The sequence below is a fragment of the Convolutriloba macropyga genome, unplaced genomic scaffold, assembly GCF_964194025.1.
Source record: "Convolutriloba macropyga unplaced genomic scaffold, txConMacr16.3 SCAFFOLD_780, whole genome shotgun sequence".
NCBI lineage: Eukaryota > Metazoa > Xenacoelomorpha > Acoela > Convolutidae > Convolutriloba > Convolutriloba macropyga.
Genome location: NW_027450763.1, coordinates 38,519 through 59,983, shown reverse-complemented (window position 1 = coordinate 59,983; position 21,465 = coordinate 38,519). Strand labels below are relative to the sequence as shown.

At 35.8% G+C, this 21,465-nt stretch overlaps 1 protein-coding gene across 1 annotated transcript; it reads right to left on the bottom strand.

Annotated features, from left to right (window-relative positions):
• Window positions 1-4,132: 4,132 nt before the first annotated feature.
• Window positions 4,133-21,115, bottom strand: LOC142356138 (elongator complex protein 2-like). The gene is made up of 8 exons (XM_075408102.1): window positions 20,149-21,115; window positions 19,003-19,240; window positions 18,499-18,669; window positions 12,270-12,463; window positions 11,736-11,943; window positions 11,187-11,425; window positions 10,259-10,497; window positions 4,133-4,676 (listed from the first exon to the last, which is right to left on the bottom strand). Exons 1-8 carry the CDS (start codon window positions 21,088-21,090, stop codon window positions 4,139-4,141), a joined length of 2,769 nt encoding a protein of 922 aa, XP_075264217.1. The 5' UTR covers window positions 21,091-21,115; the 3' UTR covers window positions 4,133-4,138.
• Between the last annotated feature and the right edge of the window lie 350 nt (window positions 21,116-21,465).

The window sequence follows — 21,465 nt, the reverse complement described above, 5'->3', positions numbered from 1 at the left end:
CAAAATCCTCATAGGCTAACAAGGCTGTAAAACTTTGTTTGAGAGAAATTATTGACTGATCAGGATTGGGAAAATTGCTCTTCAACAGCATTCAAGGTTTTGATATTAGCCAATGACGACTGGGGCGTCAAGACATAACAGAACGCAATTTGCTTTGACAAAATGCCCAATAATGTCTTCCTGAGCTCAAGTTAATTCCCTCGTGTTTGACCTTGTCTCTTTCGACTAGTCAAACCAACAAGGCGGCTCGTTTATGTGCGTTCGAACATGATGTTCCGACCCGAGCTCATCTACATTTTTGACTTAATTATCAACCAAATGAAGAAATAACAAAAATAGATGTTTGAGTTTAAAACAATCGTCACACAAACTATCTACTATTTGAATTACATAATGCGAGACTACGCGACAAAAAAACAACCAACAAATTAGCAAAAACAAAAACTTCACGGCAAAAACTGAATATCTAAATTTAAAAGCACATAGCAACAACGTCAAAATGCAGTCAGATAAAACTTTAACTACTCAAATTTAATTTCTCCTAACTACACAGCGGACGGAAAGTTTTCTTAATGAGACTATGTTACAAGTCAACAAAGAGAACGATCAATAAGGCGAAATTCAAAAATTAATCAACATTTTTTAAACAAAGAAATTTCAAAAGTCCTAAAAATCATTAGCGTTTAACCAAATAATTCTTGATAAATTACTAAAAAGTTACTACAAAACCAAAAGGCCTTGTCTTTGGGTAGTTTAAGCCTTAGAAACGAACTAAAGGAAAACCTAAAAAATTAGAAACGATTTGCGAAAACAAACTATTGCTACCATTAAAATCATTAGCTACTATCTGAATATTATGTGTTTTCCATTCAATTCTTATTTCTACTAATTCAGCTGCAAGAATTATACTGAGAGATTAAATAAGTTTATTTGGACCACATTTGTAAACCATTGGGATCTGTTACTACGCGATTGCTCTGAAAGAAGAGAAAAAGAAGCGCAAAAAATGACCACTCAAAAAACCTTTATAAAAACGCATATTGTCCAACAAACAAAGCATCGGTGACAAATAATATCCGTAGGTATGTTATTTTTTGGAACACAAGAAGTTGGATGTGACCTCTCATTGATGAAAATAAGTTACAATTTGACGAAAAGAACAACAAAAACTGAAAAGTTTGAAAAATGTTTGAAAATATATATCACAAACTTTAATACTAAAGGCTATAAACTGACTAACTGATTCAGGTAAAATCATTAATTCAATCCTCAATTACAAGCATAAGAGACTTGTCAGCAATTTACGGCTACCTAAAGAACAAAAACAGGCAAAAACAGCGATTTCAGGAAAAAAAATTGAGCGAGAAAATTGTCGAAGGCATTAAAAAATGAACTTTTCACTACAAACGTTTCTATGTTCAATTAGTTTTTTAACAGCAATGAGATAATCAATATAGTTTCGAAAAATCAAATGTGAAGAAAAACATTAGAACCACCAAATTTTTGAGAAAACTCGTAGTATCAACGACATTAATTTCATTAGCTTTCAACGAAATCAACTAAATACGCTAAATTATGCTTGCATGGCACAACAAGTTTGTTGGCCATTTATATTTGGTCAAAAAACCTTACAACAAGTTATTGAAGATGAGAACAACAAAGACAGGCAACAACCAAAAATTCAGTAGAAAAGTGCAAGAAAGTTTCGAAGCAATTTAAATCATAAGTTTTTCTCCGACAACCTTATATATGATCCGTTGAAAGTCTTCCCTAAACTAATGGGAACTATCAGTATTAGGATAATGTGATAGGATTTCAAAGGGATCCAAAAACAAGAAAAAGTACCCGAAATTTTTTTGAAAAAATATGAAAACTAGTGGTATTGAAGTTTAAAAACTGATAGGTAGAAGATAAAACCGCTAACCAGATTTTTTTGGCTGCATTAGAAATAAAAAGGGATCTTGTAAGTACTAAAACTGACTAAGAGTCCACGAAAAAAAGTATAGGATCGGTTCAAAAAAATTTTCGAATAACTTTTTTTAAAGTCTTAACAGCCATTAAACTCAAAACTTTTAACGGAGTTCAATAACTACGCTCAGAAATAACACGATGGCAGAAAAAAATGTATGTCATCCATAGATAATCAATAAGCGATCGCAACAAGTCATATGACCATCAAAACAACAGCAAAATCAGGCAAAAACCAAAAATTCAGTAGAGAAGTGCGAGAAGGAAATTTCGAATCCATTTAAACCAATAGCTTTTCTCTGAAAACATTATCTGTGATCCACTGAATGTCTTTTCCAAGCCAATGGGATTAGAAAAATATTTGGAAAATGTGTATAATATTTGGATAATGTGATAAGAGTTCAAAAGTAACCAATAATACCAAAATATCCAAATTTTTTTTAAATTTTGAATTCTTGTACGATTGAAGTCATATAATCAATAATTAGAAGATAAAACCGCCAACGAAATTTATTTTAGTTTCAGTAAAAAGCAAGTGGGTTTTGTCAATACTGAGACTGACTAACAGTTCACAAAAATTTTAAGATTGGTTTATGTTCAAAAAAATTTTTGGAAAACTTATTTTTAAATTCTTAGTAGCCATTAAATTCAATAAATTTCAACGGAAGTCAAGAAATACGCTCAATTATGCATCAATAGGAGTATGAGGATGTTTGTCAAGCATACGTGATCAATAAGACATCACAGCAAATCTTATGATTATGAAAACAACAAAATCAGGCACAAAACAAAAAATCAGTAGAGAAGTGCGAGAAGAAAAGGTCGAAGCCATTTGAAACCATCAACTTTTCTCTGAAAAATTTATCTGTGATCCATTGAATGTTTTCGTGAAGCCAATAGGAGCTGTCAATATTAGGATAATGTGGTAAGATTTCAAAAGTAACCATTAATACGGAAATATCGAAAAATTTTTAAAACTTTTTGAAATCTTGTGTCATTGAAGTCATATTACTAAAACTTAGAAGATAAAACCACCAACTAGATCAAATTTGGTTACAGTAGGACCGAAGAGGATAATGAACAAAAAGCACTAGAGATGTTAACTAAGACATACAAGGACGACGTTCAAGTAGCGGGCATCTATAATTGGGCTTCATCCCGTTTTTATTTTCCATTTCCGTTTTTGATACTGGTCCTGTTCATGGTAAATTATTTTTAAAGTCTTAACAGCCATTAGCTGTTACTCACTCAAAGCACTATATAAGCTCACTTAAATCTAACTACGGAATATAGGTTAGTCAATGAGTCCGTGCCATAAGACCCCAAAAAATTAGTAAAACCTCAAAAAGAATTTCAAAATTTCATTACGAAAACTCAGAGTCGAATTTATAAAAACCATGAGCAATTCCTTGAATACGATTTTTTTGTTCATTGGGCTTCATTTGACTGTAAAGGAGGTTTTTCATTAACGGAACCTCGATATGAAAAGTGACTTGTCTCTAGATGACTTAAAAAAGCAAAAAAGTAGAAAAGTTTTATAAAAAAGAGCTCACAAATAGATTTTGTTTTTAGTCTATTAGGAAAACGAAATTGGTTCATTTTTTTGGCAAGAAATTTAAGTTTGAAATACTTTTTTTAATAGAAAATATCTTAATTTGAAGAAACATCCCACTAAAAGTGAACAAATATCACGTGTTCACACAAAACTTCAATCCTCGATAACTCCTCGAAAAAAACGAAAATCAAAAAATCTTTTAATTTTGAATTCTACGCTGGACCAGCTTTTTAATGATACCACTCACATTTCTCTGCGGTGAATATATCGATCGGCCAAAATTGACTGAACAAAAAAAACCATTTGAGTATATAGTTCCTCCCCCCCCCCCCACAAGTGGGGTCGGAACAATAAAATAAAGAAAGACCAACATGACCCAAAAAAAAACTGCTAATTCTATCTTGAGAGACAAAAGGTGGCCCTGAGAGCCCTCGTACATGCTAGCCGGTCTCTCAAACATAAACGCTCATCAAGACAAGACAACATTAAAGTCAGAAATATGGCATTAGTACTAACTTAGCACTTGACCACACCTGAGGAGTAGTTGTAATACATTTCTAGTGTTAGCTTCCAGCTTCGTAGCACAGGAAACTACAATTAGGTAGAATGCAAGAATCAAAAATTAACTTTTATTTTAAATAGTTTAACAATGTGATCATTCGAAGCCGTAGTCAGCCATAAAATATCATCACATTCTAAATTGATTTCAAAACAATTCACATTGAACTTCACACAATTAACATCCATCACGTGAGAGTCGAAGCTGTCAAAAACTGTCACAATTTCAAATGAACAGTTTGACAATTTCATCAGATATAGCAGACCATTTTCAAGCCCTGCGCAAACTAAATGCAACGATCTCTCCGAACTTTGAATTTTTACAACATCCAAAGCGGTTACTCCACTTTTAAACGTTTGAGACGCCTTCGACTCAGGTTCTGAAACTAATGTACTGTTGGGAACTTCATTCAGCACTTCAGTGAGCCAATTGGAACTCGCGTTTGGCATCTTGGAGCATTCCCATAGGATGATTGATTTATCCCGTGATCCAGTTAGAAACAAGTAAGAATTGTCGTCACTTAACAGCCATGAACCTTTCCATATTATTCTCTTGTGGTGTTCAACTTTGTGCTGCAGGGACAAATGGTATGATCTAAGCAAATAATAGACAATAATTAAACATAACGGACTAAACGTCGGAAGAATTGCTCCTGAACGACTAGTGGGAGCTCTAATCAATTGCAGCCTGCTTCAGTCGGTGGGGGGGGGGAGAGGAGGGCGAGCCTATATGGGACTAAGAAGTTCTATAGTGGGCTTCAAATAACCACATTAAAGGTTAACATATACCACTATTAAGATTTAAAGTAAAAAATGACACGTTTCGGCGCACTTTTCAGTTGACTTTTAGTAATAAATTGCCGCCAATTGAGTTCAGCTGCTTGTAATTGTGATTGAGAGGGAATTTTAGATCACGCGAAATGCAAAAAGTCAAGGGCGTAAAAGTCACTCGAAAAGTCAAAATTGTCAAGCCAAAATTTTGCATAAAAAAAGACACACACGTTTACAATAATTGCTATGAACTACGTTCAAAAGAAATTAAACATACCCCGCAGATTGTGGGAAAATAGCTGCCCTTGATTTCCATAACACCGATTGGGATTGAAGGAACAGAAAAACGATGAGAAATCTCGTTGTACTAAAACATCTTTTTAAGCGCTAACTATTTCGATTTGAATTTGTTGTTAGGCATACTCCCGTTTCTTAATGAGAGAATGCAGGTGCTAGTATCAACGCCAATAAGCACTAGAGATGTTAACTAAGACATACAAGGACGACGTTCAAGTAGCGGGCATCTATAATTGGGCTTCATCCCGTTTTTATTTTCCATTTCCGTTTTTGATACTGGTCCTGTTCATGGTAGATTGCTTTCCTGAGCTGTTTAAAAGCACTTTGAGCAGAATGAGCAAAGAATGAAGCTCGCCCTACGAAGTCAAAAAATTTAAAGCATAATGCCAAAAAGCAAGAAAATTTTTATTCGACGAAGAAAAAGTAAAAACATAACCGACTACGTCGGGCGAATGGCTCTCAAACGACCGGCGAGCAGTTGGCTTCGTCAGTAGCTAGCAACGGTTTAGTGAGGCTGGCTTTAGCTTGATTCGGCACTACAAATTTTAGTTTTCTAGCCACGTTAGTAAATAACACAAATAAAAAAACTGTTATTTTTAAAATTTGCTGATTATTACAAAATTTAAAAGAAAAGCTTCCAGATTTCGCAGTGAAAATGTTCAAAAATATTTTTTGTCTCTGGAGTTATGTCAAGTCAACACATCTGCAAGACTTGAAAAGCTTCGTTGGCCAGTAATGATCGTTAAACTCAGAAGGACAAAAATACTCAAAAAAATTGAAGACAATTGCAAATTTTAACAAAATCTTGCTAAAATTCAAGATATAAAAATCTTCAAAACCATTTCATTGTCTCAAGAGACTATCCAGTATCCTTATTTCAAGCATTAAATAGTTTCACTGGCTCATAAAGATCCATAAACTTGGAACATGATAATACTTTCCCGAAAACTAAAAATAAAAAATTTAGTCCAAAAATTGCAAAAGCTAGAGTCATTAAAATATTAGTAACCATTCCATTAACTCTAAAAAATATGCGACAGCTTATCATCATATCTTGGAGTTGTACTGAAAAAGATTCCAGCACATCTAAAAGCAATGCAGTAACTATAATCAAACCCTAGAGGAGGTTATGTGGCTCTTGAGGCTGGAAAAACCTAAAAAATGACAAAAAAAATCAAAAAATTTGAAAAAAAGTAAGTTGCATAAAAAACTGCTAAAATTTGTGATAATAAAAGTTGAAAACTAATCCATGACCAAAAAACATTTTCCAGTAACTTATTATCAAAACATATAGGAGATTTTCTGTTAGGCTGAAAAATCTGAATAATGACAACTAAAATTCAAAAAAACTGAAAAAAAAATTGCAAGTTTTGTAAAAAAAAACGCTAAAATTCGTGGTGTTGAAACCTTGCAAAATATTCCATTACACTTAGAAACTACACAGTAACCTATTGTCAAACCCTAGAGGAGATTCCTCGCCTCTTGAGGCGGGAGAAACCTAAAAACCGACCAAAAATTCTAAAAAAAAAATGCAAGTTTTATCAAAAAATTCACAAGAATTTGTAATATTAAAAAATTGAAAGCTATTCCAAGGCAAATAAATTCTTTTCAGTACCTTATTATCAAACCCTTAAGGACATTTTCTGGCCCCTGCGTCTGGAATAACGTGAATAATGAAAAAAAAATGTCTAAAAATGAAAAAATTTGCACGCTTTGTCAAAAAATGCCAAAATTCGTGATGTTAAAAAGCTGAAACCATTCCACTATCATTAGAAACTATGCAGCAACCTATTATAAAACCCTAGAGGAGGTTCCCTGACACCTAGGGCTGAAAGAACTAAAAAAATGACAAACATTTTAAAAAAAATTTGCGAAAATTAGTATAAAATTGCGTCTTTTTAGTGATCGGTTGTTCGATGTAGCAATGGGGGGGGGGGGGGGGTGCACCGGGGGCTGATGGGGAGGGAGGGGGTGGACAACAGTTGGGTGGTGGGCAACAGCGCGGTGGGGGGGTCAACAGTGGGGGTGTCTTCAACCTCTAAGAACCTCCCTTCACACCATAAGTATAAGTCTCAAAACAATTTGAGCTGACAGAGCTGCAACGTTCTAAGAGCACTTAATGCCCGCTGGGCGCTACCTGTTTATCCCATTTTTGAGACGAAAAGTCAAAAGCATCAGACAAAAAATCGGTCAAGCGAAAAATCGCATAAAAAACACCGACAGGACTAATATAATTGCTACAAACTTTGTTTGAGAGCAATTAAAAAATAGGAGTGCTCTAATAGTGGGCTGAGAAGTAGAGGGCGGCTATTAAACAAAAAATAGCCATAGCCAGCAAGCTGCCGGAAAACCCACGGTGACCCCTGTTAGAAGATATCGCTAATTCCAATTAACTCCTTATCTTCTGATCACATTTCAAACACTATTGTAGATCAAGTAATAGAGCCCCAGTCGTCTAATTTTCGTGACTGGAAACAACTAAAGACCTTGACTCGACTAGAAATAGCATTGAAACCATTTACTAAAAATCCAATTATAACAAGAAATTCAATACAGCAACATGTAAATTGTCGCAAGTGAACTAACCTCCGCAAAATGTGCTTTCTACTCCCTCATGAGCTATGCGTGAATTTGACAAATTAAAACACAGAGCATTTTCGGTTCCTTTACTGCATTGGATTGTTATGATTAGGCCTCACAGTTATAATGAAAAATCTGATAATCCAGAAAAATTGTCAGAAGTTGCGACCCCGAAACAATTCTTGGCATAAAATTCCCATAAAAATGGCTCTCAATTACAAACTAACAATTGAAAGAAAAAAATTGCACAATAGTAAACACAGAAAACCGAGAAACGAAAAAGAAACAAAATTTTTGTTTACACAAATTTCCTACAAAATGTTGAATGCTGCTTCCCAACAGTTATTGTGAGACAACACTTTCAAATTTTTCTGCTTGATCAGTGACCCACCCATTCCAAGTCATGGAGATCATAATCAAAAGTTTGAAAACTCTAACAACAAAAAACATGAAAAATTACAAATGGATATAATTTATTACATTATATTAACAGCACTGAATAACATTGAAGTGTAACCACTTAGCGATCTTTTCCGTTTGTGTGCCCCCACCCAGCTTAGTGGGTGCATATTATTTGCAACCCCCCCGACGCATAAGTCATATTTTTACATAACGATTTACTATGTAATGGTACGTGCTCCGTAACTGGGGGCGGGGGCGTACTGGGGGGGGACAAACGAAAAAGATACCCACTTAGTAACAATACCTATCAAATAGCTCTCGATTATCTAGTTCATAGAAACCCAATTATTATTTAAAAAAATGAAGATAGCAACAAGTGCCTCCAAATATACTATTACTAGCCAAATCAATTAAGACAAACACCTCTGTCGACAAAGTTATAATTTAAAAACATAGCTGGCAGATTGCCAGAAAATAGCCGCAATAGCTTCGATCTGCTGTCTCAAAAGAAAAACAGTAAAACAGACAGACCAAAAAAATTCGTCTTTTCATTGAAGGCTGATATGTTCTATTTTGATTAAAAATCTGTATAAGTTATTGCTGCCTCTATTAGCTGCTCTCAAATAACCTTCATTTAGAGTGACACACACCCATTTGACCTTATCTTTTTGAATTAAAGTAAATAAAAGTCAATTTCAAAGTGAGGAAGTCATTTTTGAGAGTGAGGTAAGTCAAGTGTGACCAAAAATTTAATCACGTGAATGAACACAAAAACTCGCTCCACTAAGAGCAAAAAATGACGTCACGCACGCACTTCAGATGAAATTGCATGAACGAATGAACAAAAAGCAGATTTGAAGTGGTTGTAACGTCAAATGTTCGTAACAAAAATCGCGACGACGAAATAAAAAAAACCAAGAGAAGGCCAATAATAGCCCCAGCTATCGCTGTGCGGCTATTAATAAAAAGTCAGCCTTGAAAAACCGCACGTGATAAAAAAAATATCAGCCACTTAGCGCACATTTTTTCACACCTACATTTCTCGCTCTCTTATAATACTGCATGAACAAAAACCTCTTTCGATCTCCTTTTGACTTTAGTTCAGCAGGTTGACCCACCGATTAGAAAACATATGCGTCGGAAATATTGCTATCGAACGACAGGCGGGCCAATTTTATTCAGAGACTGTAGCCTAGACTTTATCTGTCTTTGAGCAAAAACTCCGACTAGGGAGGGATTCAAGCCATCGACCTCGGGAGTTCTGAGTTCCCGGGGTTCTCAAGAATCAACCACTTGGCTATTTGACAATTTTGTTGTAATTTGTTACCTTATTTGTTACCCTGTAATTTGTTATACTACAATCTCACTAAATTAGCAACAAACTTTACGTCCGAATGAGAGATATTTCCAAACGAGATGGAGGAGGGTGGACGGGGGAGTCTTGCGGGGGTTAACTGAGGAGATCTTCAAACTTTCAAGATTAGGAACCGCCCTTCAAACCATGAAAATGTCTCCTCACAACAGCTACGATGAATTTCATATTCACACTAGTAAGGCGTAAGGCTCTAAGACAGCTGCTCAGCCACTAAATGTCCTCCGAGCGCTACCTGTTTTTAGGACGAAAAGTCAAATGAGTCAGACGAAAAATCGGTCAAACGAAAAATTGCATAAAAAAGACCACATGACAGAAATAATTGCAACAAACTTTGCTTGAGAGCAATGAAAAGCGCCAAAATGGGCAAGCAAAAATTTTGCATAAAAAACAACATGTTTACAATAATTGATTCAAACTTCGTTCGAGAGTAATTAAACATAGATCACCATAACTCCTCTCCGAGTCGTAGAAAGGAAAGCACCTCGATAACAGCCGTTGGAAGGCTGGTGGCGGCTATTAGAAAGCAAATCCTCTATAAACGCTTCAATCACATCTCAGGATCCAAAGCTACCTATACCCAATTGCAGTCCGAACGCCGATAAATTTTCGATCACATTCATCAGGAAGCACACATTATTGGGCATCTCTCTTCTATCAAGAAAGCAATGCTCTGAAAGTAGTGTCTTTATGAAGAACTGGTGTAATATTAAAATTTCACTAGAAAAGCTTTTGAGTATATTATGGTGATTAACCTTTTTTCTCCATCATGGTCATGCAATAACACAGCAAACAGGCAGAATGACCTATCTCGAGACACTGACAAGAGCAGGTTTCCATCTGATGAGAATTGCAAGTCTGTGACTGTTAAAGTGTGTCCCTTTCCACTCTCGTTCGATGTTGCGTTTGAGGTCGAAGAGGAACAGAGTTCAGTGTCGGCTGATGATCGGCCATATTGCCATAGCAGAATGCAGGCGGTATCTATTGAGGTAGCCTAAAAACCATTGGTGGATTACAGGTGACGAAAGAAAAGAACAGAAACGAAGTAGGAAGGAACCAGAACTTGATTTTGGCAACGGGAGACTGCATCCTAGAGCAGAGTTTATTCGAGATTATTACACAAAGTTCAATTCTAATCATTGTTCCAGAAAATAGTGTGACAACATATAGCAAAGATTTGCGTAATTCAGTTTCTAAGTTCGTTAAGAAATTTAAGATACCAGTATTTACTTTTACATAATAAATTAACAGTACGTCAAAAGAAGTAAGATACACCTACAACAATTCACTCTTGTCATCAATACATCATGGATGCCCGATTCATTAGATATAATGCATGCACTATTATGAGTATCCTCCCTAAACAGAACTTCTATGGTTAAGAGAAGGAAGTGACAAATGAAAAAGTATCAAAGAAAAGCAGTCGAAATTGAACACAAAAACTGTAAAACTGAGAACTGATTGAATTATCTTAAACGCTTGTATCCATACAAGCGTTTAAGATGAATCACTCAGTTCTCATTTTTTATGGTTTTTGTGTTCAATTGGAGGATCCTCTATTAATTCAGATAACGAGTAGTCCGAAATAAAGAGTAGTTATAATTCAGAGTAGTCCTAAGACGGCCATTGCAACAATTCTCACAGCACCTTTGTTTCAGCGCTTATAGAAATTTCAAAACGAACCTTGCAGGACGTAGCAATGAGAGTCGCGTGTTGTGAATGGAAGCAGGTGACAGCATAAACTTCGTTGCCATGACCGTACAGTTTAATCTTTTCACTCCACAGGGTCTTTTCAGCCAAGTGAGAATTAGTGAAAATGGCCGCCTTTGCATCTGAATCGGCAGCATTTCCCGAGAACTTATGCTGCGATAAGGAAGCATTCGAAAGATCTCCCACATCTTCAAATCCTTTATTAGACAGACCTGTAAAAAGAATCTTTCAAATAAGCACATAGAATTTGCTAGCCAGTCTTTTGGAACTTGTATACAACAGCCAACCTTGAGAATTTGAATGGAGGACCAATATCCAAATAGAAAGAACCATTCAGATTTTTGAGCTGTCTATATATTTCCGTAAATTGACAGTTTAGAATTAAAGTTGACCAAATGCCAATTACAACTGAGAAGGAAAAATTCACTGTTGAAAATTGGCGAAATTCGACAGAGTTGGTCAAAAATTCCATGTCAATTTATTTTCAAATAGAAACCTTGTAAGAATCTGTATTATAATCACCTAAGGCAGGAACTGCGGCTGTCTTCGAGATCTCGACGCAATCTGGGATGACCAAATCGTCATTTTCCCTTTCAAACACATGACTAAATGCGGCTGTGCAGTCGAACACTCGCGCCACTTTCTCGTCTCCACACGAGACAAGTGTGACGTCACTGAGAAGGCTGACTGAATTCATCTCGTAGCCATGCACTTGTGGACGACCCACTTCCTACGAAATAAATAGCGATCCTGCACAAATTTAGGTTGTATCCCCCACTTGAACATGTTAAGTTAACACTAGGTAGCGTGCTATATAACAACTCATAGATCGCAACAGTTGACAGAAGTATAATCGGCGGAGGATTCGAAAACCAAATAGATCCGAATCATCCGTGCTTTGCGAAATCGAACATCATAGTCGTTTTATAATGCTGGAAACGCTTAGCCTAAAGGATCCTTTAGATTTAGACCTCATTATGCTTGGGGAGGTGATATCATCTTAAGGGCTCTACGCCCTAATTTCAATTTAAACCCAGGCTAGATGATAGTACTTACTTGCCAGATATAGACACTTTCCTTCTCGCAGCTTTCTTCATGAGAAAAAGAGCGCAGATTAATCCTGGCCATGGCCCTCACTATTTTGTCCTTTCCAGCTGTCACAAAGTAAGAGGCACGTGTTTCCTTCTGTTGGTTCTCAGATGCCCATGATATCCTGTTCCAGTCGATTGATGTGGGAGCGAAGAAATGACCTAAAAACAAGGAAAGCTTCATTGCTTTTAGTAGTGTGTGTTTCTCCGTTTGACTCCACGACGCAAGGACGCATCGGCCGTAAAGCTGGAGTGAGAATATCTTCATTCAACTCGTCAACCGAATCGTCGCTAACGCGACTCATCGATCTCCTCATTTCATTCATCAATTTCTCACTCCAGGTTGGACGGCCGATGCGTCCTTGCGTCGTGGAGTCAAACGGAGAAACACACACTACTGCTTTTCATTATATAAACTGCAAAAAAAATCGACAGCAGGGTGTACGGTAAAACAGCTATACTAATTTGCAAAGCCACGCTAAAACTCTGTAAAAATATGCTCAAAGCCTTCATAAAACTGATCAAATAATCGAAATAACCAAAACTGGCCATTTAGTTAATCAAAGAAAGAAAGAAAGAAGGAATTAATTTCGTTGTTGAAAAGATGTAAAAAAAACAAGCAACGTGGACAAATAACGAGATCAGAGCGAACTTCTTTTTCAATTTGCCCAATAAATTATTGACAACGATGACTCGATATACGTTCGTTAAAAACATGCATAATATAGCAAACAAATTATTCAAATAGGATATCAATTCAATAAACTAGAGTAGCACATGTTCCACATTGTTGTTCACTTCAGTTAAAAACGAATCTAATTAGCTCATAGTTCGACACCAGATAAGTTTTTCAATTTATGACAGAAACTTTTCACTTCAACTTGACTACCATTCTCTAAATTAGCGGGAATTATCTGCATTATCTTTAATTTGTTATATAGTTTAGCACCTCAAAATCGTATTGAACTGCGCTCCAACTTTTTTTTTACAAAACGGTTCCTTTAGCAAGTTAAGAATCCCACTTCTAGTTTTCCGGTCGTTGGATTTAAATTGAAATTGTTGCAAAAAGATTGCTGGTGTAGACCATTGATTGATTTCAGAACAAATTTAATTAATTCGTATATGTGTAGCTCGTAGATAGTCAACAACGAGTGCCTCATAAAAATATCATTACAGTGATCGCCTTTTTTTCTAAAATATATTACTTTTAATTTTTTTTCTGCAATAGGTAGATCGGTAGAAGCGCTGAGTATGTACAGCAGCCATAAACCAAGGCACCATATTGTATTAGTTGTGTCACATTTGAACTGTAGTAGAAAGAAATTAGTTGATTCCGAGGAACATAATGTCTGAGTTTTGCTAGTATACCACATTGTTTACTTAATTTAATTTGCATATGATCGATATGAGCTCGAAGGGAGAACTTACTACCTAATTTTATCCCAAGATATATACAGTAATGCTCAACTTTGATGTCAGTTTTGTTCAATTAGAAACTAAGATTGGCTGGCCCTTTTTAAAGTTAAGTTGAACTGTTTTACTAAGATTTAGCACAAGCTTGTTACTCTCAAGCCAAAAGTTTATGCTAGCTAAATCTGACTTTATATTTTCAACAGAACACCCAAATGCTTCTACGTTAGTATCGTCACCGAAAAGGAAAATTTCAATATTTTTACAGACTAAAGGAAGGTCGTTTATATAAATTAAAAACAGAAGAGGGCCCAAAACCGATCCTTGAGGAAAACCGTTTTTGATTTCGCACCAATAAGAAGAAGCACCATTAATTACAACTTGCTGCATTCTATTACTCAGATAACAGTTAAACCATTCCCAGCAGTTGCCTCTAATTCCATATCTCTAGTTTTTCCAAAAGAAATGTATGATTGATAGTGTCAAAATCCTTTCTTAAATCCAAAAAGAAACTTACTATGGTCGAATAATGTTGTTTTATGCGGAAACTTTCGGTTCTCTCAACTAGTGCATCAATTGTACTATGCTTAGATCTAAAACCAAACTGCTTATTATAAAATAAAGAAAATTTCTCAAAATATTGGTACACGCAATTGTACATTGCTCTTTCAAAAATTTTACTAAAAACTACAAGAAGTGAAATTGCCCTAAAATTATTTTGGCCAAGTTCAGTCCGGTCTTTGTACAGTGGGAGAACTCTTGCTCGAGCCAGTTCTTTAGGAGAAATACCTTTGTCAAATGAAAAATTTATCAGAAACACCAGGTAGGGGTTGATGATATCTGTAGATAATTTTATCAGTATGTTATTTATATCATCAACACCTGAGGATGACTTGTTGTGAAGAATGGTTAAAATTTCCCCCACGTCTCTCGCAGTAGTTTTGTAAAGATACATGGAGCATTGATGTCTAGGAAAAGAAGGTTGGAAACTTTTATTTAGGTGCCTACTGACTTCATATCCTATGGAAGCAAAAAAATTGTTGAACTCGTTTGCATTATTTTTAACCGAAGGTTCACCAAACTTCTAATAACAGCTGCTTAGGATAGGAAAATTCTGTGATTTATATGATTTGCCTTGAAGCTCATTGAGTAGTTTGAAAGTCTCTAGAGTTTCCTAAACATTTTTGAAAAGAATTTAGATAATTATTTAGATAATGCGCAACTTTAATTGCCTTTCCAGCCTAATTCTACAGTCTTTAATTTTCTTCAGCAGCTCATGATTATTTTTGTTTTCTCTATATTTATAATAAGTATGGTTTCGTTTTTGACGTAAATTTTTTAACCTATTATCAAACCACTTCGGAATTTTTTGTTTATTATCGACACTTTTTAAAGGTGCAAAGTTTTCTGTCATTTTAAGAAAAAGTTGATTAAATGTGGAAAAAGCATCGCAAGGATCGAAACTTTTGTAAATAATGTCACTATTTTTGTTAAGATAAGCTTCCAATGCCATTTTATAACGGCTCACAGCATCTTTGTTATTTACAAAGCTATTATCTCGGAGCATTAAATCAATTTTATTTATATCTTCATTTGCTCGCCACGTTAGAACAAAGGGATTATGATCAGTAAAGTTTTGATGTTTTAGGCCTTCTACAGAAACTTGCTTATCCAAATTTTGATAAATGAAATGGTCCAAGCAAGAGCTGTACTCATTAGTTGAACGTGTTGGTTCGGGAGAGGAAATACAGAAACCATTTGCTGTAAAGCTGTTCAAGTAATTTCTGCTCAGCAAATTATTTTTCATAATATCCAAATTCATATCACCACGAAAAATGACCGGCTTGTTGCTCGAACGTAGATTGTCTAAAAATTTATCCATCATATTGACAAATTCAACTTTGTTTGAGCGTGGTGGGTTGTATATAAACAGTTTTAAACGTTTGTTTATTTTTGCGGATGTCAACACAAAGAGCTTCCTGAAAACAACTCTCGCTTTCCGTTGTAATACTGCAGCATTTGTTACATTGCAACATGACTCCACCCCCTTTAGAATTTATATTCGTCGCTACAAAACTATTGTATCCAGTAACAAGATAGTTGGAAATTTCATCTGTTTCAGAAAGCCAGGTTTCAGTTAAACAAATAACTTCAGGTTGTACATCCAGACTATAAATAAAAACTTCTAGGTTCAACAACTTTTGACTAAGAGATCTAACATTGACATTGAGGATAGTTATAGTTTTTGTGTTTTTTTATGTATTAAACTTTCAGCATTGGGGAAAAAAGATCTTTGTCCAGAACCCTGGTCCATAAATCTGAAATTTGAAGAGCTTGAGGGCATCGCTGAATGATGTTAGGTTTTTTGTTTGTCGTGTGGGAAAGTTGGCCGACGAAAAGTTTGATTATTGACATTTGCGCGTGGTGGTGGAATAAAGGAGTTGAAACAATTTAGTACACTTTCTATGCTTTAATTGAGATCAATTCCACCTTCGTACAAACCATGAATTTTGTAGGCTAAAGTGTCGTACTTTCACTCATAGAACCAAGTGCCTTCCCTTGACCATAGTGAATAAATTCTATCATCCGCCTTCTTTAAGTTGATAAAATTAACTCGCGCTTTACTCAAATCTTCAAATACTTTGACCTTTTTGTAAGAGTCCGATTGAGCCCAGTTTTTCTTTTTCATGAAGTCAAGTTTTGTTATTCTGAGCACAAATTTTTCTATTGTTGGTTTTCATTCGGAATTTGACGGCAGTTGGTGCGCAATTGAGATGTCTTCCTCCTTGATATCCATACCGATGTCCGCTGCAATATCAACAACTAACTTCGCGTCTGTTGATAATTTTCTTTACCTTCAGCTGAACATGGAGATAACCCAAGCAGTTTGATATTGTCTCTTCTGTTATATGTTTCTAAGAGCTCCTATTCAGAAAAAGTTATGAGCTTAGATTTGGCAGCTTCCAAGTTGACTTTACCATCAAGCTCACTTCTTAGGTCACTAATTTTGGCATCGACAACTTCACTGATAGCATTGAGCAGTTCTGTCCTAATGGTTTGAAGTATACACGGAACTAAGTTATCAATTGATCTTTTAATGCTAGATTCTACTGTCTTCCCTAAATTCACACCTGAATTTGACTCTTCCACCGGACTAAGAACAGTACAGCTCCTTTTAACACTTTTTGCAACGGGAGTATCAAGGTCTTTACCATTTCTAATTGGTGTTTCTCCGTGAAATCTGAGTTTGGGCATTGCTTCAGAGACGTTACGCGCAAATTTGCTTTCCAGGACTGTCGAGTTCGCTATATCGTTGATTTCGGTCCTATCCATATGAATTTCATTTCCAACAGAATTTGTAGCTTCTTACATCATTTGAGGAATTCTAATCGACTACGGAAGTTAAAATTTAAGGACAGATTATATAAATTTACAAAAACCAAAGAACAAACAAAATGTATGCAGAATAAACACGAAGAGTATGCAGAATAGTAGTATTTAGTATTTACACTTCAGTCGAATAGAATTTGAACTTTATTGCTTTTAGCAGTTCCAAGATATCAAAATCTCAAACTGCCTGTGCTGATTAAGCAAAATATCAAATTACTAAGGAAGTATTAATTACTGTTGAGCGTTTCATCCAAATTATAATCAAGCAACTAGTCCACTGCACTTTTAGCACCACAGAGTCAATCCCTCAGCAACGATCTCAGACGGCAGCTCCAAGATAACGAAATCTCAAAAGTTGCCCCAGAGATCAAAGCTAAGAAACGAAACTGACTAGCAAAGATTATGGACAAACCAACAAAAAAGCATACAGAAATTTTGACTCACTAAATGTTTCTTTTTTTATTTTTTTCTTCTTTCTCCTCTTTCTGGTTTTTGATCTTTTCTTCAAGATTAACTTGTTCAATGTACGTTGGTGCTGAATAACTGTTCTTAGCAAATTCACTTCAGTTCGTGACGCCGGATTGAATTCGCTCTAGTTCTGCTTTATAATAATGCGACTTCTTCTTTCTTGGGGAAATCAAATGATGTCTCAAACTAATAACAGGAGCAATTTTCATATCGCACACTCTTTTGAAAAGATCGGGTGCCCCAAACGATTACAGCAAACGAGGCCTAATATTTGATCGCTGTATTTCGTGAGGATATGTTTCAATTCGTTGACTGATAAAGGATTGTTTCCATTGCTCTTGTGTGGTGTCACTGAATTGTTCAGGAGATCATGCCAGATTATAAGGCCCTTTCGTTGTTCCAATGGCGATTTTTCGAGCAGCTGTTGAAGATAGAGGCCAGCGCCGCTTCTATGATTTAGGTTCAGACCTGATTTTGAATAAGTATGTCCTAGAATGCTGTACTGTTTGAGAAGAATGTAAGGGGTTCGAGTGACTGCTCTGTTAACGCAACTCGCACCAATAATTAGAACCATAGGGGTTATACACTAATCGGATCTCAAAAATCCCAGTTATTTGGGCCCCAAGTCTTATCCGATTCGTCGGCAACTACAACTGAAAAGAACTTATTAAACAGCAACGAATTGCTATCTAATAAGTTTATCACAACAATCGCATTTAATAAAAATCGAGAAACTACACATCGCAATGGTTATATATTAAACCAGGACTATTCATTTCTATAACTAATTCAAATATTGTTGGATCGCCCAACAAAAACAGACATTCCGTTATAATTGGAAGCTTGATACACATTTGAAGAATGATATTTCCACTTATTTATCGATTCGACTACTCATCATGTACTGACTTGACTGCGCATTGTCTAACCTGAAGATGTTAGTACGTGAGACCACTTGAGATCCGAGTAGGACATTGTCTTCGCATTCGGAGTGATTACTTTATTGCATTCAACAGAACAAGTCCATGAGAGAATGGAGCCCGTGTAGTTATATGCCACTATACCCTGTCCATCTGGAGATACTGATGCCCCATAGAAGCCTAAAAACAGACCAAAGATAGGACTAATAAAACTTGACATTTCGTAGTGATTGATCTATACGCAGAGATTCTCCGTATAAGATATCTTTGAGGAAAATCAAGGAGGGACTACTTATAGTGTTTGCATACTTTTTAGTAAAAACTATTACTCATTTAAGATACAAAACCGAGGGGCCAGTACATTTTGAACTACAGAATTTTCAAAACTACTGATATTAATGACCCACTTAATCATTGATGTTCTTGTTCTTTTAAACACAAATAATTTTTCCGTCACAAAACCCAATACCAAGTCCTTTTCAATTGTCCTGCTTGAGCTGACTTTCAACTAACCTAAATCATTACCTCCCACATCACCCACCCTCATTACATCTTGCCACACTGCAGCACAACCATTCAAATCACATTTGACATCCCTACTTGATAAATTCTCTCCTCTATTCCCACCTATGACTAAAGAGTCTGCGCTCAGTTCAAGAGACCACAGCACTATTGATCGGTCGAAACTTGATGAAAGCAGAGCGAGTTCCCTCTGGCCTTTATTGTATGGCAGGAACTGAACTGAAAACACCTGAAAAATTTTACATTAATAGATTCCCGAACTTCACGAATTTGCTGATCTACAAAATATATTGAAATCCGACAACTGTCAATACCGGTCACAAATTCAGGAATTCCTGAAGTTACATTGCGAATTGGAGATTTCTTTGTTTTAAGGATGCGTAGATGCACTTACCTGGAGTATTTCTGTTTATACATTTTTCGATGCAGCGAAGGAAATAATTTTCGTGACCACGTTTCAGGGAGTTTTTATTTGACAAAGCCGCCTTCATTTAAATTTCAAATTGAAATGCGATTTTGGACAAGTCAATTTTAAAACAGGTCGCTGCTACGCATATTAATGAACGTACCATAAAAATGACCGTTGTTTGACCACTTTTGACACTTCTGATATATTTTGTCACTCTTTAGGAAGCCTGCTGAGGTAAAAAAAAAACATTGTTTTCTCCACTAGATTGTAGAACTAAACGAGAAGTATTGTAGGCATGAGAACGTCTCAGCGATGTCATCATATGATGCATTTTATGCTGAGAAATTCTAATTAGTCAACATTTTTATTGTACTTCTAGGGATCTATTCTGCTCCGGCACCCTTCTTAGTAGGCATACAACTTTTACACCCCAAGGCACAGGTGCTAATTTTTAAATAAGTGGGGGTCATAAAGGACACTCGAAACAACGCAAAAAGTTTCCTTTGGACTAAATTTTACCGAACCATCCACTTGATTTTTTAAAATTGTAATTGTTCCGCCTTTGTATATTCCTAAATTGCAAAATATGAATTTATCATTCTGAGATTTTTGATTCCTTATCTCCATATTGGAATTAAGCTACAAACCTACTCAACCCAGTAATAAAGACCCACATTAAAAGACCCCGAACATACACTTTCAGACCTGAAATCTATTAGAGGACATACCTTGTCAGTGTGTGCACTCAACAGTGACTCTGCGAAAATATTCCACTTCACCTTGCCAGATTCGTCTTTGATTAGCGTCTTTTTCAATGTAGACCCATTGTCATCGTTACTCGTATGGTTTACATCAGGTACCGCATAAACACCAAAAATCTGCACAAAGCTGTCTTGGCAACCAACGGCAGCTAATATTAACTCATCACTTACGTAATCGCAATTCGAATTATGTAAGTGAACCAATGAAATTCCACGAATCCAATCGCCGAAATGCTCACTTTTGAACACGTGTCGAAACTCATTCGAATTTTGATCACCTAATTCAGCGATTGATCCGGACAGATAAACATGTAAACAACAGTCATCCAAGGCAGTAAACAAAAACAGATATCCATCTTGTGTAACCAGCGCATCAATTTGAAACGCAATTTTATTATTCAAATTTAATTTCGAGCTTAATACAAGCTCCAATTTTTCAGAGTAAGCGGAGTTAACGCTGTAAAAATTAACAGACATATCTCCACACGTTAAAAGGTAAAGAGACTTTTCATTTCTAATGAATGCAACACAATTAATGGACATTTTATGAACAGCTTTTACTGTAGACGAAGAAATCAACTGCCACTTCGCTTTTCTTTTACTCAAATTCCATAATATCAAGTTTCCTTTTTTATCACCACTGGCTATAACTGCAAAGCTATTGTCCAGTTTAGCCACATCTAAGCAGCTTATGACATTATCATGACCATTCAGGGTTGTGACAGCTTTAGTATAACTCAAATTTTTAGAATAATTATTGAATTCGTGAATTATTAAAGAGCGGTAGGCTGCAGTTACAAAATAAGCAGAATCAATCCATTTTATACAATTCGGGTTTCTGTTAACAGCCGTGAAACACGTTTCAAATTGTACATTAATTGAACTGACGGTATCGATAATGTCCTGCATTTCACTCTGAAAAAGAATATTAATGAACTAAAACGAGATGAAAATAGCAGCAAAAAGTAGCACGCAAAAAGCAGCAGAGATCAATGACGTCATAAGAGCAGCAACACTCGCAAGCAAAATCTGTGAGTAAAACTCTTTCTTTCTGCATTAAGAAAAAACAGTTGAGCAGATAGGCGTAGGAATGGCAGCCTTGAGTTGTCATTACCAGTGTATGATTTATTTTAAAGATACGATCCGATACATCAACTTTTAACCACCGAGGGTTAATGCTACTCAACTTATGGTTGCTAAATTAGATCTAGTTCAGCACAATTTTCTGACGAAATGTATATTTGATTTTTGCAGCTTGATGTTTGCATTCAAAAATTTTCTGGG

Coding starts and splice junctions, on each gene's coding strand:
- LOC142356138 (XM_075408102.1), bottom strand. CDS start 21,090: ATGCAGGACATTATCGATACCGTCAGTTCAATTAATGTACAATTTGAA. Junction 10,498..11,186: donor TCATTGCTACGTCCTGCAAG/GTTCGTTTTGAA, acceptor AATGGTTTTTAG/GCTACCTCAATAGATACCGC. Junction 4,677..10,258: donor GACCATGATGGAGAAAAAAG/GTTAATCACCAT, acceptor TTATTTGCTTAG/ATCATACCATTTGTCCCTGC.